Source organism: Lissotriton vulgaris, chromosome 9 (assembly GCF_964263255.1).
Source record: "Lissotriton vulgaris chromosome 9, aLisVul1.2, whole genome shotgun sequence".
NCBI classification, from domain to species: Eukaryota; Metazoa; Chordata; class Amphibia; order Caudata; family Salamandridae; genus Lissotriton; species Lissotriton vulgaris.
This window is the reverse complement of record NC_141697.1, coordinates 622,920,400-622,947,761: the sequence shown is the minus strand read 5'-3', so window position 1 is coordinate 622,947,761 and position 27,362 is coordinate 622,920,400. Positions and strand designations below refer to the sequence as shown.

The window sequence follows — 27,362 nt, the reverse complement described above, 5'->3', positions numbered from 1 at the left end:
TAAGCCAAGGAGAGTTTGAGCCACCGCATTCTGGACCCTTTGCAATCTGACAATTTCAGACTTGCTGCCACCAGATAAAGAGAACTGGCATAGTCCAGTCTTGACAGAATCAAAGCCTAGACAATGACCTGCCTAATAGGGGGATCAAAAACCTAACAATGGTTTGAGCCCCCTCAGTATCCCAAAACAGGCCCCTGCCACCTTCTTGGTTTGGGTCCGAAAGCTAAGGGCGGTATCGATCCAAACACCTAGGTTTTTTACCACCTGTTTAGAGGCAGGTGCCAGCCCCAACGTGGCAAGCCACCAATGCTCACTCCACAGCTCAGTCTCTCCCTACCAGCAGTACTCGGACGTACTGGCGTTAAGCTGGAGACAGTTGGCAGTCATCCACTCCGCGATGGCCTCGAGATCGCTCCGAAACTTACAAGCGTCCCGAGTGATGTCATTGGAGAGTGTGAGTGCCAACTGATTATCGTCTGCATACGATACGATCGTGAGCCCTCTGTTCTTAGCGACCGTCGCCAGTGTTTGAACATACAAATTGAAGAGGGCAGGGCTCAAAGGTGAGCCCTGCGTCACCCCCTGTTTGGTAGCATGAACTTTGGAAACAAAGGGGGAGGCGGCTACCTGGAAGGTCCTCTCAGAAAGAAAGGAAGCAAACCAATCCAGAGCAGAGCCCACTATGCCCACCTCTTCCAGCCGTCTCAGCAGGATCTGGTGGGAAACCGTGTCGAACGCGGCACTGAGATCTAATAAAATTTGTGCTGATGTACGACTCTCATCCAAGGCCCATCTCAGATGTTTGGTCACAGCAAGAAGAGCAGATTCTGTGCTGTGACTAGGAGGAAAGCCATTCTGAGAGGGGTCTAGTATATTATTTTCATCAAGATGGTATTGACATAGGCCTCAGAGATCTTGGAGACCCAAGGAAGGAGGGAGATAGGGCAGAAACTCTCTGGTTTGGCAGCGTCCAGTTTGTTGTTTTTTTTTGCAAGGGAACAACCCTAGCATCTTTCCAGGGGCTCAGGACAACAGCCATAGAGAGAGATAAATTAACACCTGGCTCAACGATGGAATGAGCACAGGTAGAACTTTCATAGAATAGGCCGGCTTGAGAGGGTCTGTCGAGGAACCAGACTTGACTTTGCTGCATAGCAAGGACAGCTTCTCTTGGGAGACTGGAGGAAAAGTGGTCAGACGCAGCCTGGGGGAAAGATTTACAGATTTTCTCCATCTTCTCTAGAAAAAAAGAGGCTAGAGTGTCACATTGCTCATCTGATGATATCAGGGTAGCATCCCGGGCGTCAATGATTTCAGCTCTTTCAGTATCGAAAAGATACTTTTAGATGGATTAGCATTGCTCTTTATCTCCTCCGCATAGTAGGTTGCCTGTTCCGACTGGATAGACCTATGATATTGCTTGATCGCTGTCTGATAGGGCCTCTTCAGGTTAGGGTCATAGTCCCTTCTCCATGTTCTCTCCAGCCTTTATCACTCTTTGCGCATGGAGGTAAGCTTAGCATTGTACCAAGGACTTGCTTTGGTACTGCAGCTTTTAGACCACATTACTGGAATTAGAGAGTCCAGGGCGCCAAGAATCCAGTCCGACAATGATTTTTCGGCAGATTCTGAGTCAGCAGGAAAACAGGGTAAAGTTGTAGAGAGGCTGCTTTGGAAATGAGCGATGTCAAGTTTATGCCAGGGGCGCCTGAGTAAGTGCTTCTGAGACATCCTACTCGTGGGCACAACCCCAGAGAGTGTCATCGTAATAAGATAGTGATCAGACCAGCACATAGGGGAGGGGGAGTGTACAGTCAGGGAGGCAAGATTAGAAAAAACTGGGTCCAATAAATGGCCTGCAGAGTGCGTAGGACCTTGGCCCAATTGAGATAGCTGACATGCCGCCAAGTCAGCCAAAAAGTTACCCATGTCAGCATCCTGAGGATTGTCCAAATGCAAATTCAAATCCCCAAAGATATTGAAATTGGCCACTCCCAACTCTTTGGACGGCACTGGTGGGCGGTAGATCAGTGAGCCTGTCAGTGTAATTGGCAATAAAAGAAATCCCAAAGCGTGCTGCTTTGCACCCAACCAGGGACTCCCTCACGAAGTTGCAGTAGTAAGATGACTCGAAAATCACTGCAATACCGCCCCCTATAGACTTTCAGTTGAGCGTCTTATTACTGAAGCCTGAAGGAAGAGCCAGACCTGGTTCGGCCATGCTGTCATCGGACAGCCAAGTCTCGGTTAAAAAGAGGACATCCGGGGCTTCATCCTGTATCAAGTCGTAAACATCTGCAAAGTGTTTAACTAAGGACCGACAGTTTAGACTGAGAAGTTTTACTTTAGGACTAGTGCTAGGAGAGGGACCGGGGGTATAGGGGACGTCCAGGAATTAAAGCCACATTGTAAACTGCAGAAAGGCCCCTCCAGAGTGGTACATGGAGAGTGTCTGAAAGGGCTTAGCCCCTCCGACTAGAGAATAGATCCGCCATAAAGTAGGTGACCGTACCTCTGGTGAAACCACCAGCGTGTCTGGCGTCTGGAGGCGGCCAGGTGTGGAGGGGCGCAGACGGCCTTGCCTTTGGCACGCCAACAGCGCGCCCGCTCGCCAGGGCATAAGTTTAAATGACTAACAAACCTGGAAATGCCGCGAGTGCAAGCCTGACCAGCTGATCCCAGAAACACGCCCTCCGCTCAATAAGCGTCGTGCCGTGGCGGATCGGGGCGGAGACCAGCTGAAAGTGAGGATGAGCCCCGGCTGAAAACAGGGGTAAAGTATGAGCCCCAAAGTTGCAATGGTGGCCCCAAACAGTCCCCAAGCCCTTTGCAAATGCACATAGAAAGGCAGATAAAAAAGCAGCATAGCAGTCTTAAAAACGAGTGAAACAAGTGAATTAAAAGCTGTCAAAAGCAAACCTCAGCACGGTCTGCTGCGCGCCTCCCATGGCATGGGTCTAAATGACTAACAAACCCAAAAATGCTGCGAGTGCGAGCCCGACTAGCAAATCCCAGAAATACGCCCTCCGCTCAATTGGCGTACTGCTGCGGCAGAACGGGAGGAGGTCAGGGGAAAGTGAGCTATGTGTGGACACAAGTGCAAGCCTATATTCCCCTATAGTAGTCTTTTCAATAAAGGGCTATTATAAGTGATCCATAGAATAGCTATGGGCTGGCACCCAGGCACCCCTGAGGTTGTCAGCTCCATTATGGTACTGTTGAAATATGTCATGTTTGGTATCAAAAAACTTGCCTCATCACATCGGACATGAGTCTCTTGTCAGAGTCAGTGTGGCATGCACCCAGGTGGCTACCTTGGAGGTTGGCCACCTGGCTGCCTGTGCCTTACCTGTGCTCTGGCTGTTAGCCCGCAACTTCTGCTGCCAAGATAAGAATCTGACCCTCTACCAGGAGGTGTGAACTCACCAGGAGTCAGAAAGAAAGGCCTAATCAGGAAGGAAGTGACACCTCCCTCCCTGACAGGATGGCTAGTGAAGTGACACTTCAAGGTGGTGAACTTCAAAGCTTACACTGCCTCTGATATGCATTCAGGCTGTGTCCCAAAGGAGGTACACCAGCCTTCCCCTTGCCACATTTGCACTGGACAGGTGAAAAAATTATGCAGGCTAGCTACACCCCTGGAGTGGGCTACCTTGTCTGTACAGATAAGAAAGGCTTCTGCCATTTTTGTAAAAGTGACAGAATAGAGGTTTCTGGGTGCAAAATGTGACACGCACCCCCAGATGTGGTCACCTCAGGGGCAGATTAGCTGTTGGGGTTAGTAGCCCATTGGGTACTTTCACCCACACCCCTAATGCCCCTAAATATATGATTTAAGGGGTACCCCTGGGAACAGAACCTCAGTCTTGATTCGAATTGCCACAGAGGAGAAAGAAGAAACCAGAGTCTGTGACAACAGGACTTGCACAAAGTAAAGGTGTGATACACCTGTGGCAATCATGCTGATACTGTATTACTGACTCGTCCTGTACCAAAGACTGGTTCCCCCAGACAGAGGAATCCCTTTGAGAGCCAAAGGCAACCCCAGACTACCTTAGACTAGTGGCACCAGTCCCCTGCAGTCCACAGGTAAAAAAAAATCATCATAACAGAACCAAAGTATCGCTGGCCATCAGGCCCTCTAAAGGATCGTCCAGAAGTAGATGGTCCAATGCATTGCGGGAAACGCCGTCCTTACCTCCAGCAAGTTTTAGGCAGCTACCGCATTCCCCTGGACCTCCGGATGTCAAAATAACTTCTTGCTAACCTTACAGCTACCAAGGCTTGTTGATGGCCAGTCCCGACCACATCTATGGTACGCAGTAAGGGGGGACTAGGGCTAAATATACTCTTGGACAATAGGCTGTGCTTTGACTGCAAACAGCAGGGCACTACAGAGGGGATGCAGCCTGCCCCGAAAGGTTAACACTAGGCTTGCCAGTGTAGTCTTTGGTGAGGTCACTCCAGATGGTCAGAGCCTCATAGCTTTTAACTGGGAAGAAAGTTCAGGTGGCAAGCTGATGATCCCTGAGGGTGGTAGTGTGCATTTCCACTGCACTCAGATGAATGAGATCCCCACCACTCCCCTGAGAAACACAAGTGCCAGTCATACCATGGTGGTTGACAGGTTAGTGTCCTCAGACCAGTATGTGTCAGGAGAAGCAGGGGCGGTCACAAACAGACCTGCAGCCTTAGTGCCCCTAAAAAGAGGGGGGTACCCTTAACTAGCATAGGGTGGTTGTCAGTCCTGACCTCCCCCTAGATTGTATCCTAGGCATTGACATTCCAGAGGATAGTCTGATTCCAGGATTTGTGGTCACCCAGGGTGCCGCCCAACCCAAGGATCCTAGAGGTCCTGTCCCTAAGGGTAGGAGATTTAGGCCCCAGCAGAAAGGGAAAAAGGGTAAAGGAAGGAAAATCCAGCCACTCTTAGCAAGAGACCAAGGAAGCCAAGGGCTCCTAAACATCGAAATAACTTCTAGCTGATCCTCCCGCTGCCAAGGTTGGTTAGTGGCCAATCCGGCTACTACCACCTTTACTCGATGCTGCAACATGAGGAAATTCCGCAGCACCTTCAAATCGACCACAGCAGTGGCCCCGTTGTTGACTTTTTGCACCCATTCCCTCACCAGCAGCGTTTACGCGGTGAAACCGCTGCACCCTCTTCAGCACCAAGGACAGGAGGTACAACTCTGCACCCCGGCCTCTCGAGCCAGGTAATATCAAACTGGCTTGTTCCTGAGACCCACCTCACCTTAGCCGCCAATGGGTTCCATGTAAATGGACCTGCAAGTGAACGATTGCCACTAATGCTTTTTACCATTGACCTTAATGGTAAAGTTTTGCCGTACTGATTTGCACAGATTTATTTTTCGTTCTAAAATCCATAACTCTGGTTATACTTATCAGATTGACCTAGTTTTGGTATCTAAATTTACATAAAACACCTCTTTATTTGTATAAATTGGTGTTGTATTTCTTTCGAGTTGTGTTAATTACTTATCACTCTGAAATGCTTAACACATGTTCATCTAGTAAAGCCTGGCTGCCCTTTGCCATACTACCAGAACTGATCTAAGGATTTATTAGCGTGGATCCAAGGGCCATCTTTAGGGTATTGTGAGAGTATTACATAGTGAAGCCTAACCAGCCTTACTACATTACTACATACTCCACACTCCTACAATGGGTTTAACCCCTTAAGTGCTGCCAACGGTCGTCACGAGCGCTACCTCCCCAATGAAGCACGATCGTTGGCCGTCGAGCCAGCGCTCGTTATTCGAACGTTCAGCACTGGGTGCTGAACGTTCGAAGCAGATATGAGGTTAATGATCTTTACCATTGATCGGCAGGCTGTTAGCAACAAACATATCTGCATCATCTCAGACCCTCGGACGTGTACCAGTAGAGAAAATGTAATAGGGTGCGTCCAGAACACAGCTGCAAGAGCTGTAGTAGGCCTGCCCCGCTTTAGTTCTACCTCTAACACTATTCGTAAGCTACACTGGCTCCCAGTAGCCCAACGAATACAATTTAAAGCGCTATGCATCTCCTTTAAAATCTTAAAACATCCTAATCCTAGAATGTTAAAACCCCTCCTAAGGATGTATGTGCCTACGCGAGCCCTTCGCTCAGCCAACCAGAATCTGGTTGAAATCCCCCGTTTCAATCGTGCTAGAGCTGGGGGACGCTCTTTCCGTTATCTGGCAGCCAAGCTCTGGAATGCCCTCCCTTCCAACTTGCGAGAAATTAATGATCTGTACCAATTTAGGAAGGCCATCAAAACTTTTCTGTTTCCTTAAAAATTCCGATTTTCTGTGTCTGTTGTGTTTTGTTTAGGATCAGCGCCGGGACGCCCCTTTGCTGGAGCAGCTGCGCGCTCTATAAAACCCATAACATAACATAACATATCTACCCTGGCAGACATGCGTCTCCTTATATCACAATAACTCAAATTTAACTTTCCTCAAATTAGGTACCACTGTACATTAACTGTGGAAGTACAAACATGAACACCTTTCCTTTCCTCCAAAATCATGTTTATTCATATGGAAAACTGAAGATACTTCAATAATTATCTCACTTCTGCAAAACAATGGATGGCTGGCTCAGAAGTGACCCTGCAAGAACAGTGACAAAACTGAGATCCTATTTGTGATGCACAGAGAAGTTTTGGCGGGCCTGTTTGAATTGGACACCACTCCACCTATCTAGACAATGTGGCAAGTCACACAATTTATTCAGGCTCCAATTGTAGGAAAGTTCAGAAATGTGTTAATTTACCACATGTTTACTCTAAGCAGACAAACACAGAATCAAACACCAAGGCCTCCAAATTATTATGAAATGTGGGTGCTTTGGTGTCTTGAATATTTATGAAGCATTGATTGGCGTTTTTTATGTCATTTAGTAAAACGTTTTCTCCAGTCTCCTCTACCTCACAGATTAGGTAATTAGGAGTAAAGCGAGACTTGAAACAAGTAGACATTGACACTTCCAGATGTACTCAGCAAGAGGAGAGATAGAGTCAAATATCTCTGCACGTGGCTAGGATAGAGAATATCTTCAAGTCAGCAATCAGGAAGTCAATATAAAACAAGCACTGTCAAAGCCAATAGTTCTCAGCAATGCCCGAGCTATTGTCTTTTAGCCATGTTGTATAGTAGCACATCTGCTGTTCAGCATGGCTGAACGTCAATGAAAGCTCAGAATCACAGGATGTTGAGCCGACGCAGAATCTCTTCACTCCCCATGCTGAGTTTATTGTCCTGCCCCTCCTAACACAAAATGCACAATGATGTGGCTTGCACTGGCCTCCTCATAGTGCTTTTTCAGTGACTTTCAGCCATGCTGAACAGCAGATGTACTGCTAAATATGGGTAAAGACATTGACAAGTCTGCTAGCTCGGGCATTGCTAAGATCTATTGGCTTTGCCAATTCGTGTATGGGGCTGGCTGAACAGTTTGTGATTTTGGGCAAATCACATACGCTTCCCCCTGCGTACGACAATGAATGTGTCTGTGACCAGCAAGACCTGCACCCGAGTCACATGAAGACATGAAGGACTGGTGGACTGTCTTACCTCAGTCACCCTCTCTCTTTTATCCCCAACAGTAGAACTGGTCCTGGGACATGGATCAGGATACATACGGAGAAAAAGAAGAGGGTATCTTTAATTGGGCTTTCTTCTGTGACGAGGCTACGCCCCCTGAGAACGTCACTGGACGACCACTGGATATAATCCAGGAAACACTCCACAAGGTGTGCGACGCCACCGTCGCGGAGGAGGAGAGCAGTGGAGCCGCGGCAGAGTCAAGAAACAGCGTGTTACTTCCCCAGAGCAGTGAAGAGCAGCATACGGCAGGAGAGTCATCGCCGACGGAGGCAGAGCCAGGAGGCCAACGACTCCTCTCATCCCCGAGCCACGCTCACGGGAGAGCGTGGCTACTCCAGGTAGGAGAGTCTCTCGAGCTGGGTGGGGAGGCGGGGACGCCCGTAAAAAAACGCCACTCTGAGAACGCCGCTCCTGGTCACTCGCGGAACCCTTCCCGTATTCCTCACCCCCTTTCCCTGTGTTCCGAAACTGCACCCCCCCACTGAATCGCCACTGTAAAGAAAGTGCACAGATTGCACGAGAGCAACAGGTGTCTCCTCACTCCCAGCCCTCTTAGTAGTGGTTATCAGATAAACAGCCTCATTGACCGCTTCCTCGCTCTATTTCATTCTTTTGGGGCTGCCGTTTCTTCACTGGACTGACGAGGAAGTTCGAGACCTGATCCATCAGCTGCCTGGAAGACCTGGGTGCCTGCCGCCATCACGGACCCCGCAAAATTCACAGCTGAAAGACTGACTAGTAGAAACAAGCGTGTTCTAAAGAAAATAAAGCCTTATCTACCTAGAGCCAGTTTCCGCCCTGTTCATTCCACGCCGCCACAGTTAATTTTATAATGTAACTTAATGCGCTCCAATACAGTTAGCTGGTGTTAGCACTATTGCAAGATAGAGGATAGCGTTAGTGCTCCAATACCACCGAATCGTGAAAAAAACAAAACTTAAAACCCCTGCAGCGACGAAGGAGGTAGTGGGGGGGATGAAGGAGGTAGTGGGGGGGATGAGTGAAGCAGGAGGGTATGGGGAGACAGGCAAGCAATTACGGGAGAGGGTGGGAGGAAGCAACAATAAAGGGTTAAAAACAATACCTGAATTGAAGCACAATCAGCGACAAAAAAGAATGGGTTATTGAAGAATGTAACTGGTGAGCACTTAAAGCACTCCAATAACATTGGCTTGTGTTCCACGATGGCAAGACGGAGGATGGAGCAAGCACTTCCATACCATTGTATTGCACATAAAACAAAACAAGTGCTGTTCGTCTTTTCACATTTTTTAACTAAATGCAATTGTTTATGTACACGCACATGCATTTTAGTGGTATGTGTGTATGTGTATATGGTAGACGGCCTGAAAGCACAAGTACTTCTATGGAGTGCTTGAAAACAAAGGAAAAAACAGCTATGCAAACCCAGAGCAGTGTAAGGTGACTTGTACTTGGTCCAGGCGCTATGGGAGGGCCAAACACAAGAAGAATGCATGACGCTCGCATACCATGACGAATGGCGTACAATAAAATGAGTAACGCTGAAGATTACCAATGATAGGAGAAAGGCGGCCTGTAAGCCCACAGATATAACGCTTCTGTCAAGCCAAGCAGCACATGTGCTGTCTAGCTAAGATGTAGAAACAATATATTTATCACAGGGTTTCGGCATTGGCTTAACATCCTTGATTCTAGGCAAATCACTTAATCTCCCCGTGCCTAAAAAAATGAAAGTGTCTTTGTCTAAGTGACTGGTGCTAATGTAAAGTGTTTCAATCCCTTCGGTGGTGTTGGTGCTACAAAAGAATTGCACAGAAAAAGTAACTGGTGCTAATGTAAAGCATTGCACTACCTTTGGGTGGTATTGGTGCAATATAAAACTGCACACAAAAAAACCCCAGAAAGAATTACAGTGTTAGGCCAGTTTACAGTACTGAACATGAGGAAATGCATTGCATCGGCAACCACATTATAAGGGCTACTTTCGCCAATGTCACTGAGGGGCAGGGAGACATTTATGACATTAAGACTCAGTCTGGCTCCTTTGAAGAGAATTCAAGTTAAGCAACAACGGCGCATGGACACATTTCACAGGTGAATGTGGAAAAATTAAGAAAGTTGAAGAAATAGAGTTCCACCCTATGTAACGAAAAGCAACAAGGTGAGACATGAGCACTTCAATCATATCACACAGGAGAAATATGGCTAAGCAATTACAGCAGACGACACAGATACTTTAAAAGCTCTGGCATGCCCTGTGATGAAGAATATGGGTTTAAAGCAGTGACTGGGGAGGGGGTGATTTGTGGGCGGAGCAGGAATTGGGAGGTGTGAGGGAGCAGGCAGACAGGAGGGTGGCGGAAAAAGAAAGCAGCAAAGAAGGAAAAAACAGTGACAGGGGAAGGGGTGGTCTCTGGATGGGTCAAGCACCAGGAGGTGTGAGGGAGCAATCCATGATGGAAGAGAGGAGGTGGGGGAAACGAAAAACAGTCACAAAGGGAAAATCAGTGATGGGGGAAGGGATGATCTGAGGAAAGGGCATGAGATAGGTGTAAGGAGATGGAGCTGGTACAAGTATGAGTAGTGTGTAAAGTGCTGAAAAAGAAAGAAAAAAGTAGGTCCTAAAATGGTCGCAAAAACAGAAGCAGTGAATGTTTACAAGTACTTGGTGCATGCTCTGGGAGGAGGGCTAAACTCAAGCAGAGACATGACCATGCATGCCAGGGACATACGAGACAGAAGATGCAGGGAGGAAATGGGAAGCCTGTGCACGTGCTGAAGTCCACAGAAAAAACACAACATGTCTCTTCGAGACAGTGAATGCGCTGTCTAGCAGAGACCTAAAAAGGGAAACCAATAGTTCGGGCTTGCATTTGGGTTTTGACAGAAAAACACTTAAAACAAGAAAGCTTCAATGAAAATACAAAAATTAATTTCTGTCCGTATACAATGCATTTGAGTCTTAAAGAATTTAAAGCAAGACGATTCAGACTACTTTTGAGAAGATAAGTGGCCCTTCATGTATTGCAATGCAGACCTTCTTTAGGAGGTGGAAAGATTCACTAAACAGAATGAGGTGAATGAGGAATACTTTCATGGGTGGAGACAAAGGCCACTTTAAATTAGGTCATGCAACAGCTGTGCTGTCAAGCCCGACGTAAAAATGACTTCAAGTTTATTAGACCCATAGCGTTAATGGTGGTGAGTAAGCTTAAAATCAGTGTAACCACATCATTGGATCTGAATACTGAATACGCATTATTCAGCCACCATAAAGAAAATATCATTTGAGAATATAGGGGCAAGGATTATCCCACCTAAGCAATGATTGCGAGCCTTTTGTGTTAATGTCATCACTGAATTTCTCACATATATTATGGTAGATAAGAAAAATTAATACATGTCCATTACTAGCTCGGTGTTCCTATTTTTTTTTTTAAAGTAGGTTGGTTATCTCTTGAAGAAAAGAGGAGGAGATATGCCAAGAGAACTTAACAAAAAGAATGAAAACCCCATTTAAAATCCATTGGTAGTCCGAATTCTCTTACCAAGCATGTAGACTTTGTGGTATAATTTTCACCAAACCCTAAGCATAAACATTAGACCAGTCTAAGTTGGGTTGTCAAAGACAAAAAGGTTTTCATTCCCATCAGAGCTGTGACTCACCTGTAACAAACATTTTCAGTGCAAGGATCGTGGACCCTGATAATAATGAAAACATGCTGGAAATGGGATCGAATATTCTTAGGAGTGAAGGGCTTCGCTCCGGGCTCTTGAAAGATGATGGTAACAATGTCATTTCCAATGTGGCGTTTCCTTAGCAACTGATAATATAAATGGGGAAAAGAAAGCAGGTTAGTGGTTACAAAATCCCTTAAATCTTTTAATGTCCACTGAAAGACCCACAAATCTCTCTTCAGTTACCTTAAACGACATTTGGCATTGCAGATACACAGTACTTAGGTCACATGACCAAATCTGTGAGATAGGTAATGCAATACACATTAAAGACGTTCTGTATGTTTTTTCAAGTGAAATGCAGGATTTCCTAAACAAAAACTTGGATGTAACGGAGAGAAAAGGGTTATGCGTTTTGATGCTTTCTAACATCAGGTCAAGAAATATATATCTATATATATTTTTTTTTTAAACAAGCAACAAATCGTCGGGCAGACCACGTTTTACACAATTCTATACAACATGGCTACGAAGAAGGTCAATCCAGGACACCAGAAGTTGTCACAACCCAGGTATATCTCTGTCCTCCAAAGCACAATATCTATGCAGAAATGACTTCCTTTTACCATTCATCTTTACTCATTTAATTAAACCAGTTATTACTGAGTCTCAGGTGTATATTTGCTTTAGATCAGTCCCTGCTGACTACACAATTCATGTTGAGTAATTACAAGCAATCGCACCACATGACTAACACTTTTAATATAGTAATAGATTCAGGCTGCTTAGAAATAAAAAATGTGATAATGCTCGACTCCTCTCCCTTAGTAGAATCCAGAGATTCCGTAATTTTAGATAGGAAACTCAACATTCGATGTTAGGACTGTGGTCACTATTATGCTCTTTTAAAGCTTACTCACTATGCCAGAGCCACATGCCCGTCGACTTAAAACAGAAACTCTTGAAGATTCTCTGTTAAACACTCTCAAACATAGTCTCTAGCACAAATGCTTTTTATGCTGTTGTTCTTCTAGTAGAATAGGCTGCAATGTGAAGGTATCACTACCCATTTGCGCATACCTTGCTTGACCAAATAGGAGTCAAGAAGTCAAGGAAGGGTTTTCTAGCTCGAACTTCGCCAATTTCTAGGCCATGAGATAATAAAACAAGCACAATTTGGGGTGAACAGGTAAGCTTGGATAAGCTGCATTGTGATGGGGTTAATCTGTATATATAAAACATTCTCTGAAAAGACTAACTTTTAAGAAGGTTGGGGTTGATGAAGGTGTAATACTGGCTATAGCAAAAAAGACGACATGAAATTATGAAGTTAGCTTACTACATTAATGTTAGAAATGGGATTCCTGGTTGGCTGAGGTATGCACCAAGGCCAGGTAGGAACCACCTCTCTAGTCAGGGTAAGCTAGATACACACTAAAAGATAACCTGTGCTCACCCTCTGGTAGCTTACTACAGAACAGTCAGGCTCATCTAAAGAGGCAATGTGTAAAGTATTTGTGCAATATACACACACACAGTAACACAATGAATAGACCACAAAAAGACTCCACACAGGTTTATAAAAATATGTTGTTATATTATAAACAAAACACAACCAAAATGACAACAATCCAATGTATAGAAGTTGAAATATTGAATTTTAAAGGAATTCAGTAAAGCGCTTAGAATCAAGTAGTGTAAAAAGGTTACTTTAGCTCACGCTGGACTGGGGTAAAGTCAAAGTTCAAGCTGACCGTGATGGAGTGCCGGCCATTTACAGGACTCATGCAGGCCTCGGTGAACAAAGTACCTTTTCTGGTCACAAACAACAAGATGCATTGATTTTCTCCAAGCAGTGAAGGCGATGAGTGGTGTGACGGTTTATGACACGCAGTCGGGGAGATGAGTCGATCTCACCAATCGGCAGCAGCAGCCAAACGCTGTCCGAAGTGATGATCTCTAGAGGAAAAGCGAAGGTTCCAATGCGACGCGCCGATTTTACTCCTGCAAGTGGGTCGATGTGCTTGTTCTTTTACATACAGACAGGAAATGCAGCAAAATCCGTGTTGCAAGTATCTGGGCCACTTCCAGTGAGACAGGCACAGAAGCTGGGGTATAGACTTTCATATCCCTGAGCCTTAAGCAAAATGAGGCAAGCCAAAAAGCCCTTGGAGATCACTTGGGATGAAGGCAGAGTCCAGCTCTCCTTCAGTCAGAGAAGCAGGGCAACCCAAGAGAAAAGCAGGCCTACCAAGTCTAAAGTCCAAAGATGAGTTCTTTAAGCAGCACAGCAGTCCTTCTGACAGAGGTTCAGTTCAAGACCCAGAAGTGTCTGATTTTAAGGGGTAAGAGACCCAGTACTTATACCCGAAAGTGCCTTTGATGTGGGGGGTGACTTCAAAACAGCCCTCTGACGTGCACAAGGATCTCTTTCAACCCAGTCTGTCTACCAGTCTATCTGTGGGGGTAATCAGTCATTTGTTTGGGGACAGGATACAGCTTATTCAAGGGAAGTGTTAGCCCTTCCCTTCCATTATGCCCAGGCAAGGCCATCAGAATGAAGATGTATGTAGATGGGTACTCAGACACACATATCCTTTCTATGTTGTGGCTGTCTAGACGGAATGCAAAAAGTGTAGTTATCATCCACCCCAGACGTGTATAGGTGTGACACATTCATCATGGAGACATCAGGGGCGAGTGACAAGAGTTTTGTGAACCAGTGGAAGGCGTTCGTTGCTACTCATTTTTTGGCCCTGGGTAGATCAGCATTGCAGGAATTGTATTCCAGTTGGTTGCTTGGTGGGAGGAGGCAGGATGAGAGATTTGAAGGCAATTGTGTGCCATATGAGGAAAACTCAGAATTGACCTGTACGATACACAGAACAACATTTCCCATGATTACGGCTGAACCAGAATGAAAAAAGCAGCTTCTGGGTTCAGCACGATGCAGATTATTCTTGCTGGGTCACTGAAGTTGAGCTGCTGTGCGGTTGCTGCTTTCAGAAGTCTTGTTGGTGGTAAGGGTGTTGTGAACCACTCACAGTTTATTACTTACGAATTTGTGAGACAGAGGCATAGTGAAGGTTTGCTCCCTAAGCGACTCATCTCCGCAGTCATCAAAAAATAAAAATAAAAATTATTTACTGTTTCAGGAGCCCGTTTCCCTTGAGACGCTGATTACGGCAGGGAGTCTGCAGTGACAACTCTGAAAGAACCATTTCACTGCTCAGTGAGTAGAACATTCAAACTGCCCTGATTAATTGTTTTGTCATTATTTTCCAGAACTTAGTGAGTGGAACAAACTTAATAATACAAAGAAGGATATCAAGCCACTGGTTGGAATGAACATGGATTACTTTCAATATTATTGATATTCAATCTGAGTCGAATTTGCTCATAAAAATACATAAGGAACCTGCAAATTATCAAAAAGCGAATATCGATTATGAGAATTAATAATCGCTGATTCCTTGATCAACTACTTTGAAAAAAACCTGTGGCTCTTGAAACATATATTTTATGTCCTTTCTTTTCGATATTCTTAACAGGGTACCGTTGATTCCTGGATAGTTCAATCCCTGTGAGGCTTCTTGGTTTAATTAGTAGGTATTTATGATTATGGGAAGGGTGAAGGAAATGTAACTATACAAAGTTTAGGTAGACAAACCTTTTATATTGCAGTATTAATCGGATGAATAAGAGAATAGTGGAATGCTTGGTCTCTAATCCAACAGACACAGGTTGATCAAGGGTTATTTAATTTTACAGGTAATATACACATATACATGCACCAACTGTCTCCTATGTTATGGTTTACAGATCACCTTTCCTGCTGTTCCCTTCCCTCACTTGATCACCTTAATAATATGTGCTATATTATAGCAATCAGATTTAAGGCTATCAAGAGGTGAACCACTTTGAGCAACAAGTCCATCCCAAGGGACTTGATTATTGAGACATTACAATAGGAGAGAGGCTGTCAGGCACGCAGAGCAGTAAGTGCAGAGAAATGGACACTTCCTAAAAGTGGCATGGAGGATTTATCATTACCATTCTCATCATATGAAACATTAAAAAGCTACTACTCTCTGATCAGGAATAACAGCTCAAAAATGAATTAAGGAATTCCAAATGCTAACAAATGAGAGGAATAGGCATTGGAGTAGAGAAAAAACGATAGAGGCTGTTTGTCACTATCAGGACATGCAAAACATATGTCCTACCTTTTAATTACACAGCACCCTGCCCTTAGGGCTAACTAGGGCCTACATTAGGGGTGACATCTGTAATAAAAAGGGAGTGTATGTCTTGGCAAGTAGATTTAAATACAGGTGGGGTGAAACATAACCCTTTGACAAATGCACGAATAAGAAAACCCAGATCGATCGCACAGAGAGGCAGTGACACCACAATGGTCTTAGGAGACTGGCCTCAATAAAACGGGTTTGGCCGGAGGGGCACGCATTCCTTAAACAGCCTAGAGTCAGATGCCACTCTAAGTTAGGAACACTCTGCCAATCAGAACAATGCATGCACACTACACGCAGTGAGCACATGCTCCCCATGCCAGACATCTGGACACATACCCACTGGACCCACATCGTGTCCACACAAGGTTGAGACCCATCTGCGCTTATCAAATGACCAGATTTATGGTCCATAACTTGGCACAGATTTCTGTCTCCAAATGAATGTACAAATTACTTTATAGCGCTTCATGTAATGTATAAAAGGACGGCCGAAACCAATGTGCTTGGCGATAGTCTACAGACCCCAATTATGTTGCCTGCTCTTCCAACCACTGCATTTAGTTAAGCCAACTGTTCCCATTTTGCCAAACGCCTCTTGTCTTTTATTTTTTCAAGGTAAATTCACATTTGAGCAACAAGTGTATGACTAAACAGGAGTTAGTTACTGTTGGAGGTGTGACAAAGTTAAGGTAGGAGCTTAACTTATGAATGTGGTATGTTTTGAGGTTTTGTGATGTAAACACTATTCACACTTGTCAACCTTAAATCGAATGTAAGTTTAGTATTTTGTGTGAACTCAGTTAGTTCTGAACGATGTATGTACCTTTTTTTAATTGATGCAAGTGTTATTTACAAAATGCTTTGCCGTTAATGTTAACAGGATGTTGCACCAGACGTCTGGTCTAACCTTTTACATGGTGAAGGAGACCTGGAAGAGGTGACTGCTCCCTCGCAGCTGTAGCCTTACACCACCACATTGGCCAAGATCAAATCAGATGAGGTATATATATTTTTTTAAACCTTCGCCTTGAGAAGGGGTGGAGTTTTTGTTTGTCACATGCTTGCAGAGGAGCAAGTGATATTTATTTCCTTAACCCCTAGCCCAAGGGCTGGTGTATGTATGCATTTCCCACCAATCTTGCCCATGCATGGGTTTCTCCTCCTTCTTGGACAAAGGCAGGGGGTACTTATTTACACCACCACATGAACAAGGGTAGCACATCATGCTCAAAGTCATGGGGATTTTGCTTTCCTACCCCCATCTTGCAACAAGGGAGGCGCATATATTTGGCCCCACCCAGTCTTGACCACTCAACGGTACTTATCGCACATACATTACCGAAGGCCAGGAGGCATTTGTTTGATCGTCCCCTGAGAAATCTTTTTTTGCTGTCCCCACTTCACCCAAGCAAAACATTGATTTGCCACTTCCCCTATTCTAGAATTGAGGAAATCTTGGTTTGCCTTCGACTCCCTGCTTCGGGGACAGTGGGGGAAATTATTCTCGTCAATGTATCCTAAATTGCAGATGGTTGTTTGCTTTCCTCTATTACCCCCATAACATTTTCTTTCCCTCTGGCCTGAGGCTCAGCTGGGCACAGCCAAGAACAAACATGCAAGCAAGCTGACAGACTACAACAGGGAAGATCAAAAATGTGGAGTTTTGTTAATTTCTTCCTGAGCTGTATAGGTACCAGATCGTCCCAGCTGGGATTCCAAAGTTACTGTGTCAAATGAAATGCGTTACTTACCTGTAACAGCAGTTATCCAGTATTGGTATCTTTCATAGATTCACATGCCTGAATCATTCCCCGTCGTCGGGGTAGGAGTCCCCGGTAAATAACAATAGTAATGTCACATAGACATACACTTAGTACTAGGCCAGAGGCCTCACATTAGCAGCCTATCTAGGTCCTTATGTAAAAAGGACCAAACTTTGGCCAGGAGCCAATCAGCTACCATCACCCTTCTCACCTTCCTGGAAGGAGCCCTAGTCCCTCAGATTTTCGTAAGCACAGTGCTACTGAGAGGGAGAAGGTGAGCCCTTCCAGGGGAGGTGGGTGGGTTGCATGTGAATCTATGAAAGATACCAATACTGGATAACTGCTGTTACAGGTAAGTAACGCATTTCTTATCCAGTATTATGGGTATCTTTCATAGATTCACATGCCTGAATCAGAATAGCAAGCAATAATGAGCACATTTCGCATAATACATTCGTAAAGACATAGCAATCTTATCATAAGTTGTTACACAGTTTACATGATACTCACAACCTGATAAGAAATGTGCGATAAATTACCTGGAAGGTGGGATGATAGGAAGAAGGCTCACCACTAATGAAATAGATGACGTAAGACAGCCTGTCCCACTGCTGCATCCTTCATAAGTTCAGAGTCCAAGCAGTAGTGCTTCGTGAACGTATGTGGTGTCTTCCATGTCGCCGCCCTGCAAATGTCGACAATGGATACCCCAGCAAAGAGCGCCATGGAGGTGGAAACCGCTCTAGTGGAGTGTGCTCGTACTTTTGAAGGCAGAGGGTGGCCCGCCTGTTGGTGACAGAAGGCGATGGCCGCTGAAATCCATCTGGAAATGCTCTGTTTTGTTAAGGCTAAGCCTTTCCTGGGTCTGCTAAATGCGACAAACAATTGGTTGGACTTTCGAAATTGCTCCGTCCTGTGAAGGTAAAATTTGAGACATCGTTTGAGGTCCAATGAGTGAAGAGATCTTTCAGCCGCAGATGATGGATTCGGGAAGAAAGATCGTAGGACAATAGGTTCGTTGAGATGGAAAGAGGACGGAACCTTCGGTATAAACTTAGGGTTAGTCCGTAGAATGACCCTGTCGTTCTTGAACTGGATGAAGGGGTCTTGCACAGAAAAGGCCTGCAGTTCACTCACTCTCCTTGCTGACGTGAGCGCCAGCAAAAGAGCTGTTTTCCATGACAAATATTTTAGATCTGCTCTGTGGATTGGCTCAAACGGGTGTTTCATTAGTTGAGCTAGAACCACATTTAGTTGCCATGTAGGTGGAGGCGCTCTAACTGGAGGGAAAGATCTGAATAATCCCTTCAGAAACTGTTTGATTAGTCTGTTGGTCCATAATGAAGCTCCACACGAAGATCGTCTGAACCTGGATATGGCCGCCAGGTGGACCTTTATTGAAGCATGTGCCAGTCCAGAATTGGCTAAGTGGAGCAAGTAGGGCAGAATTTGTGCTGGAGTAGAAGTGAATGGATGCAAATTCTGAGCTCTACACCACAAACAGAATCTTTTCCACTTGAGGGAATACGTCTTATTAGTACTTTCAGCCCGAGCCCGGGCTAAGACGGCCCTGCATTCCTGTGGAATATCTAAATCCTGGAACTCTCTGAACTCAGGAGCCAAGCTGATAATTTTAGAGATGTTGGATCCGGATGCTGGACTTGTCCCTGGTTAATTGTGAGGAGATGTGGGCATGTCCTGAATAGAATTGGAGGTTCCAGCGATAGAAGGTGTAGCTCCGTATACCAGTGTTGGCGCGGCCACGCTGGGGCTATCAGGATTATGGTACAACTCTCTGCTTTCAGTTTCCGGAGAACCCTGGGGATCAGGGGAAACGGTGGAAAAGCGTAAGCAAAGACGTTGCACCATGTCATCGAAAAGGCATTCCCTAGGGACCTTTTCTGGGGAAGCCAGCTTGCGTAATGTTGGCATTTCGCGTTCACTTCCGTCGCAAAGAGATCCAGGTGAGGTTTGCCCCAACGGGAGAACACCGAGTCGAGCGTCTGCTGGTCGAGCTCCCACTCGTGGCAAAGTGAACGCTGCCTGCTTAGCGAGTCTGCCAGGGTGTTGTCTACTCCTGGGACATACTCTGCCCGCAGAGAAATGTCGTGTTGTACCAGCCAGATCCAAATTTGCTGAGATTCTCGAGACAACGTCCTGGATCGAGTACCCCCCTGCTTGTTCAGGTAGTGCATTGTGGTGGTGTTGTCCGTCCTCACAAGCACTGGGGAGTTCCTGATTCGGGGCAGAAATGCTCGAAGTGCCAGGCGCACTGCTCTCAACTCTAGCAGATTGATGTGGAGTTGTTTTTCTGCCACTGACCATTGACCGTGTACTTGCAGTTCCTGCAGGAACGCCCCCCATCCTTCCAGTGAAGCGTCTGTGGTAATCACATGAGGAGAGACTGGGAGAAGAAAAGGGAGACCCTTGTTTAAGTTGTCGCCCAGAAGCCACCATCTCAGAGCTTTCTTCATGACCTGAGTGATCCTGATCCAGTCGTCGAAAGACCCTGTAGATTGGATCCACTGATTTGTTAAGGCTTCCTGTAGAGGCCGCATGTGTAGGCGACAGTGAGGAATGAGAAAAATGTTGGAAGACATCATTCCTAGCAATGATTTGAATAGTCGAACTTTGACTCTCTGTTTGGCCTGAATGTGGACAGCCAGGGTCTTCAGCTTGACCTGACGTTCTCTGGAAGGAAAGGCTTTCTCTTGTTGTGTATCCAACGTTGCTCCCAGGAAATTGAGACGTTGTGACGGTTGGAGAGTTGACTTTTCCTGGTTGAGTGTTAGGCCCAGATTTTTGAATAGATGAAGGCAGGCCGAAGAGGACTTGGCTACGCCTGACCGAGTCGGAGCTTTGATGAGCCAGTCGTCTAGGTAGGGAAAGACTTGGTGATGATGCTGGCGAAGGTATGCCGCTACTGGTGACAGACACTTCGTGAAGATGCGTGGAGCTGACTTCAGGCCGAATGGTAAAACTCTGAACTGGTAGTGCCTGCCTGCCACTGCAAACCTCAGAAATTGTCGATGACTCTTGTGAATGAGGACATGAAAATAGGCATCCTGGAGGTCTAAGGATACCATATAGTCTTTTGGATTGAGTAGATGTAGTACCTCCTGGAGGGTAACCATACGGAAGGACTGCTTCTTGAGGTATACATTTAGGTTTCTCAGATCCAGTATTGGTCTCCATTGCTTCTTCTCCTTTTTTCTGACCAGGAAGAATCGGGAATAGAATCCTTTCCCCTTCTGACCTCGAGGAACTCTCTCCACTGCTCTTTTCTGGAGCATTAGAGAGAGCTCTTGTTGAAGTAGGCGTAGATTCTTGTGCTGCATAGGACATGGTGGGTTCGGAGGAGGATGTTCCACAAACTCCAAAGTGTGTCCGAAGCGAACTAATTGCAGCACCCAACGATCTGTTGTAATTTGCTTCCAATTGTGAAGGAAGTTGGTAATTTTTCCTCCAACTGCGAATTGTGGAGAAGAGGTGCAGGCATGCTGGAGAAAGCAGTCATTGGCGTCTGTAATTATCCTTCTTTCCTCCTTTCCCTCGAAAGGACGACTTGTTGTAGGAAGCTCGTCCTTGTTGCTGTCGCTGCTGATATTGAGGCTTGTACTGCTGAGAAGAGTTATAAGCGGACTTGTAACCTTGATAGCTGCCTCGATTCTGCTGCCCTCTACCTCTGGATCCTCGAAAGGAATTAGTTTTGTATTGTAGGGTGCCTAAGGCTTTCGCCGTGTCGGTATCCTTCTTAATACCTTGCAGCATATCATCGATATGTTCACCGAAGAGCAGTTCTCCATCAAATGGCATGTCTAGAACTTTGGCTTGCACATCAGGCCGGAATGCTGTGGCTTTGAGCCAGCCCTGGCGTCTCAAAACCGCTGCTCCTGCCAGTTGACGAAATCCTGTGGAAGCGATATCCAAGGCCACATCGATCATTTCTGAGGCAGAGCGTTCGCCCTCCAGTAAAATTTTCTTAACCTCTTCTTTCTGGTCTTCTGGGATTTCCTCTAGATATGGGGCTATATCTGCCCAAATCTGTCGATTGTAGCGACCTAGAAATGCTAGAGAATTTGCAGCCCTGACTGATAGGGCGGACATAGAAGAAAATCTTTTGCCGATGGCATCAAGTTTTCTTCCCTCTTTATCAGGAGGCGCTGTTATTGCCGCTGACGGGTTGCTAGACTTCTGCTGAGCGGCCTGTGATATGACTGAGTCCGGTTTAGTTTGGCCAGTTAAACATGCGGGAGCAGTGTCTGGGGCTTTGTACTTCCTTTCAAGTCTACCTGGCACTGGAATGAGAGAGGAAGGATTTTTCATAATTTTAAGTCCTTGCTCCCATATATAATCGATTACTGGGATGGATCGAACAGATCTTTTGAAGGATTCCTTAAAGTCATGGAGGAAACAGTCCTGCGTTTCCGAAGCTATTTGGATGTTGAATCTTGCAGCCGCTCTCCCTACTATATTATGGAATCCCCCTAAATCTTCAGGGGGTGAATCATCCTGTACTTGCTCTGGGGATGCCGGATCCTGGTTGGCGTTGTCATCAGAATCCTCATCATGTATTTCACCTTCCTCATCTTGGACTTCATCATGTCTCATTTCTTCCTCATATTCATCCTCATCAGAAGAAATTTGAGGAGGCAATTTCTCTTGCTCCTGATGCACAACCAGCGGAGGTGGTCGCTGGCGACGTTGAGGGGTTGGAGCTTCCTGCTGCGCTGGCACACCTGAAGCAGGAGCAGAAGACGGAAATCTTTGCCTATAGTCTGAAATCAGAAACTGTAGGTCAGAGACAATTGACGCCGGAAGGCATACCATAGGCTGAACAGTGGTATGCTGTCGAACTTCTTCTTGAATCGTCACCTCTTCAAGATCTTCACAGTCTGAACTCTCATGAACCTTGATGTTAAGATGAGAGGGACTGGATGCTATGGGAAACATGTTCTCCACGTCAGGGTCTTCTGCTTCTAGAAACTGCGTTGGCAGCAGTTGCTGGACTTTGCTAGGTGAAGTCATCTCTGGTGTCACCATGCATGATGACATCTTAAAATGGGTATAGGAATACTTCAGTGATGGAGAGCCCTTTGAGTGTAGATTCATTGTAGCGTCTGATGGAGCGTCTACAATAGTTGACATTTTATCATACATTTTCATCGTCGACTGCATCGACGTCGATGATGTCCTCGTCGACGTCGACGACAATGCCCTCGTCGACGGCGGCGTCGACACTGCAGAAGTCGACGACGATGGCTTCATTGACGGTGTCGTCGTCGACGGGCTCGTCGACGATGGGGTCGTCGTCGACGGTGTCCTCGTCGACGGTGTCGTCGTCGACGGTGCCCTCGTCGACGGTGTCCTCGTCGACGGTGTCGTCGTCGACGGTGTCGTCGTCGACGGTGTCGTCGTCGACGGTGTCGTCGTCGACGGTGTCCTCGTCGACGGTGCCGTCGTCGACGGTGTCCTCGTCGACGGTGCCGTCGTCGACGGTGTAGTCTTCGTCGACGAGGAAGTCTTCGTCGACGGTCTCGACGTCGACGGTGTCTTCGTCGACGGTGGCTTCGACGACGATGAAGTCTTCGTCGACGATGAACTCGACGTCGACGATGGGTTTTTCGTCGACGCTGGAAGCCTTGCCTTCGTCGATGATGAAGCAGACGTCGACGGGAGCGTCGTCGACGGTTTTGTGAGAGGAATAACAGAAGGTATTGACCTACCCATCGTCGACGACGTTGTGGCAGTGGAAGCCATGGAGAAAGTAGACGCCGTGGATGTCGAAATGGATACTGTCGACATCGTCACAGGCAGGCCAGAAGATACCACAGCAGGCTTTTTGAAGGTTGTCATCTGAAGAGAAGGCTTGACCTTAGGATGACCCTCCATAGATTTTGGCTTCTTGTGAGGAGGCACAGCAGACTGACCTGGAGATGTCTGTCGAGGCCTTTTAGGAGAGGAGTGGAAACTTCCGAAGGAACACTCACTCTCACCTGAGGAGACTTGGTCCTTGTCCTTCAGTCTCTGGAGCCACAGAAGCAGTCGCCCTTCCCTGTCTTTCAATGTCTTGACCGGGAGAGTGCGACAAATCTTACATTCCTTGGCAGAATGCTGAGGATAGAGGCAGTACAAACATTCTTCATGCTTGTCCTCTATGTGTAACCTCATTTTACTACATGAGGCACATGGCCTAAAAAGACCTTTTTTAGGAGTAGTAGACATATTAAATACTAATACTCCTTTTCCAACTAACTCTGAAGAAATAGTAGGCAAAAAACCAAAGATATAGGAAAAAACCTGAGCAGAGCTCAGTGGAGACTCCTCTGCACGACGTGCGGTAGAAAATCTGAGGGACTAGGGCTCCTTCCAGGAAGGTGAGAAGGGTGATGGTAGCTGATTGGCTCCTGGCCAAAGTTTGGTCCTTTTTACATAAGGACCTAGATAGGCTGCTAATGTGAGGCCTCTGGCCTAGTACTAAGTGTATGTCTATGTGACATTACTATTGTTATTTACCGGGGACTCCTACCCCGACGACGGGGAATGATTCAGGCATGTGAATCTATGAAAGATACCCATAATACTGGATAATCTGTGCAGTTCTAGCATCATCTCAGCTGGCTCGGTCAGAACAAAGGTATGCCCCCTTACCTCACTCAAACTCTGTACTCATCCAGAGGTATGCAGAAAATCTGTGCATCGTGAGTCTTCCGGATAGCCAGGCCAAAAAGACAATGGAGATAACAGGGGGAAAAATGTAGCCAACTAAGACAGCATTGCCAAGCAGGTGTTAATGAATTGTTGAGTGTCACTTTACGGGGTAGTAGCAGAGTTAACCTTGACACTTTCCTGAAAGCTCAGTGGATTCAACTCCTAGACTAAAAAATATATAAAGCTGTTCATTAAGTTGGCAAATGAAAGCTATCAGAGGCAGTGCTCAGGACTGCTGGGCAAAGATGAAGCACATGGTATCATATGGTTGTAGTTTATGGTATGTCTATTCCATGTGAATGTGTTAAACCCAGTCTTGGAGCTGGATGGTTTGTTTTTATGTTACTGAGCCACTCTCAGCAAGTAAAAACGATTGAAAAACATAATCTGCATCTTCTTGTCAGTCATACAACTGGATAAGAGTTGAACTGCTCCAAGAACCACTGATAGTGGTCTATTTTCAGATGACAGCAGAGTTATAGCTACTGTCTTGGACAGACACTAAGGGTGGGCGTAAAATCCGTTTCGCGGGCGAATTTGCGGATTTTCCGCGATTTCGCGATCCGCGAATCTCGCGAAATCGCGGTAAAATCTGCGAATCAGCGGGGGCGAATTTTCAGCCAAGCAAGGGTTACAGCAGTAGGTGCAAAAGTTGAACCTAATTTCTTTGTAACCTTTACAAAAGGGTTACAAACAAATTAATTTCAACTTGGACACCTGCTGCTAATTGCTTCCTGGCGCCTCGTTGCCTACTTGCAACTATTCTCTGACCCTGCTCTGACCCTTGAAGCAGGGTCAGAGAATAGTTACAAGTAGGCACCAAGGCACCTGTCAAAGGAATTAAACCTCATCAGGAAGCACTTACAGATATAAAAAACAGGAAGAAGGGAGAGGATGGCAAAAAAAACCATTTTGAGTTGTCAGGAGGGGTTAAACTAAAAGAGACCTTTACAGCACAATTTTCATATGCATTTTGCTAAAAATAAAAAGCTGTATGTTCTGTAGGGGCAACTCAGGAATCTGGCCCTTCACAGATCCGGCCTCTCTTTCTTTCTCTCGTTCTCTCTCTTTCCCTCTCTTTCTATCTCTATCTATCTCTCTATCTATCTCTCTATCTATCTCTCTCTCTCTCCCTCTCTCTCCCTCTCCCATAAACGACTGCATGGGTAACTTCGCTATGCAAGCGGCTCACGAAGATGCAAAAAGCCCCGCGAACACGCAAAAAACCCCGCGAACACGCAAAAAAACAAAAATCTACAAATTCGCACAAATTCGCGAATTTTGCGGATCGCGAATTTGCAAATCCGCAAATCACGGATCGCGAATTCGCAAAATTCGCCCATGCTCAACAGACACCACAAGCTCCTCAGACCTGTGGTCCTCATCCAGCATCCACTATAAAAATACAATTTAACCTTGAGCCGCAGGTGGGAGAGTAGCTAAATAATTGGAGTGTGCAGCAGAACTTCATGATCAAGCTAACCTGAGAATGTCACACTCTACTTTGGTCAGAGACCAAATCCTTTACAAAAGTTAACCATGCTTTTTTAATCCCCGTTATATAATTGCTTGACTACATTATTTCAGGGGTGTGAAATTCCTATCACTATACTCCTTGGATGGGGTTTGTGGGCAACCAGTTTGAATGTCTATTCTGTTTTCTGAAAAGTTCAGAGTAATTAAATGTTGATGAAGGGTGGAGATGGGGCAGAAGCTATTGCTTACTGCAGCTCAACTTATTCCATCACACCTACAGGTCCACACTTCTATGTCTCAAAACTATCAGCATTTGTCACCACAAGGAACAGAGGAAGAGCATCCACAGCTCTGGATAGCTATCAGAGATGATAACGATCAGGCAGAGGGGTCTGTTCAGTAGTCTTTTTTTAGCCCTTAGTAAAGAAGTCACTTCATACTTGATAGTCCTGATGCCTGTAGCTCTCCAGCTACCTGCTGCAAACTAATCTCTAAAAGTAGAGGACTGAAGCAGCCTAAGAGGTGTAATTTTTCCTTGTGAATGAAGTGGAAGTTTGGGTAATGCAAGCCGGTGAGTATGTGAGGATGTGTGTGCCTGTGGTTCTAGAGATTGTCATGCAATTCCATTTCAGATGAAACTATTTATATAGTTGCTGGATGTCAGTATTCACTAAAAGGATGAGGTCGGGCCTATTTTGTAATTGTGAGGGGGTTCCTTGGGTGCACTTCGGCATATATTGATATGTGGCAGTCATCATAACATTAATGCATGTGAGGGTCAAGACACTGAGCCCCTGAGCTATGTACTGCACACTGAATGACAGATCCCTACATAGAAACTAACATATGGAATGATAGGTAGGAAGGATACTGGATGGTGACAATACAGATTTGGAGCAATGGCAGAAGGTAAGAATACTGTGGAGTTGATCCCCACCGGAGGTGGTGCTGCCTTAAATAAGTGTTCCACTTTCCTCTGCTCCCAGCCTCATAGCTGCATTCTTGGGGGTTAGGGGAAGGTTTGTGTGATGACGTTTGTTTGGGTGTTGATTGTTTTCTTTTTCTAACCTGACACGTACATTTTGGCAGCTTTCCATTACAGTATTTTTTTAAGCTTTGCACACCGCTGTTTAAATTCAAACAATGACCTCTCAACATTTATAATTTATTTATTTATTTATTTTAGAAGCTTGTAAAGCGCGCGGCTACCTCCGACGGAGGTGTCCCGGCGCTAAGATTACCTGAATGTCCCCCGAGAGAGAAACCAGGTTTAAGTCCAACTGAGAGGAATAAGAGATGCTGAAGAACATTATGACCGTTTAGTAAACAAACAGGTTTTAAGTTTACATCGAAAGACTGGCTCAGATTCAATGAACCTGAGGTCAAGAGGAAGGCTGTTCCAGAGCTTGGCAGCTGTGACGGTGAAAGTTCTGCCGCCACTTCGGGAGAGCCTGAATCTTGGGACGATCAGTAGAAGAAGGCTGTTGGATCTCAGATGTCTTACTGAAGATGAAATCTTAAGGCGTTTGCTCAGATAGGACGGGCCAGTTCCATGAATTGCACGAAATGCCAGAATCAGGATTTTAAAGTCGATGCGCCGGGCTATGGGGCGCCAATGAAGCTCATCCCGGTATGCTCTGACCGAGGTACGGGCAGGAATATTACCAATGAGCCGAGCTGCGGCGTTCTGAACAATTTGCAGACGGTCAATCAGATATTGGGGGGCACCTGCATAAAGACTATTGGCATAGTCTAGATGTGTCATGATAAGTGCCTGGACAACCGTTTTGCGGGATGATTGAGGGAGGTAGGGGGAAGATCTTCCTGATCATGCGCAATTTGGTAAAACAAGCCCCCGCAACTTTGTTGACTTGGGAGCTACC

The 27,362-nt window shown here is 45.8% G+C and overlaps 1 protein-coding gene across 3 annotated transcripts in view; it reads right to left on the bottom strand.

Moving 5' to 3' along the window:
• SIPA1L3 (signal induced proliferation associated 1 like 3) overlaps positions 1 to 27,362 on the bottom strand; it is a 714,921-nt gene that overhangs the window by 385,752 nt on the left and 301,807 nt on the right. For all 3 annotated transcript variants that reach the window (XM_086938267.1, XM_086938268.1, XM_086938269.1), the window contains exon 8: positions 11,265 to 11,422. In XM_086938267.1, coding sequence (XP_086794393.1) covers positions 11,265 to 11,422 — 158 coding nt within the window. The remainder of the gene's footprint in view (positions 1 to 11,264; positions 11,423 to 27,362) is intronic.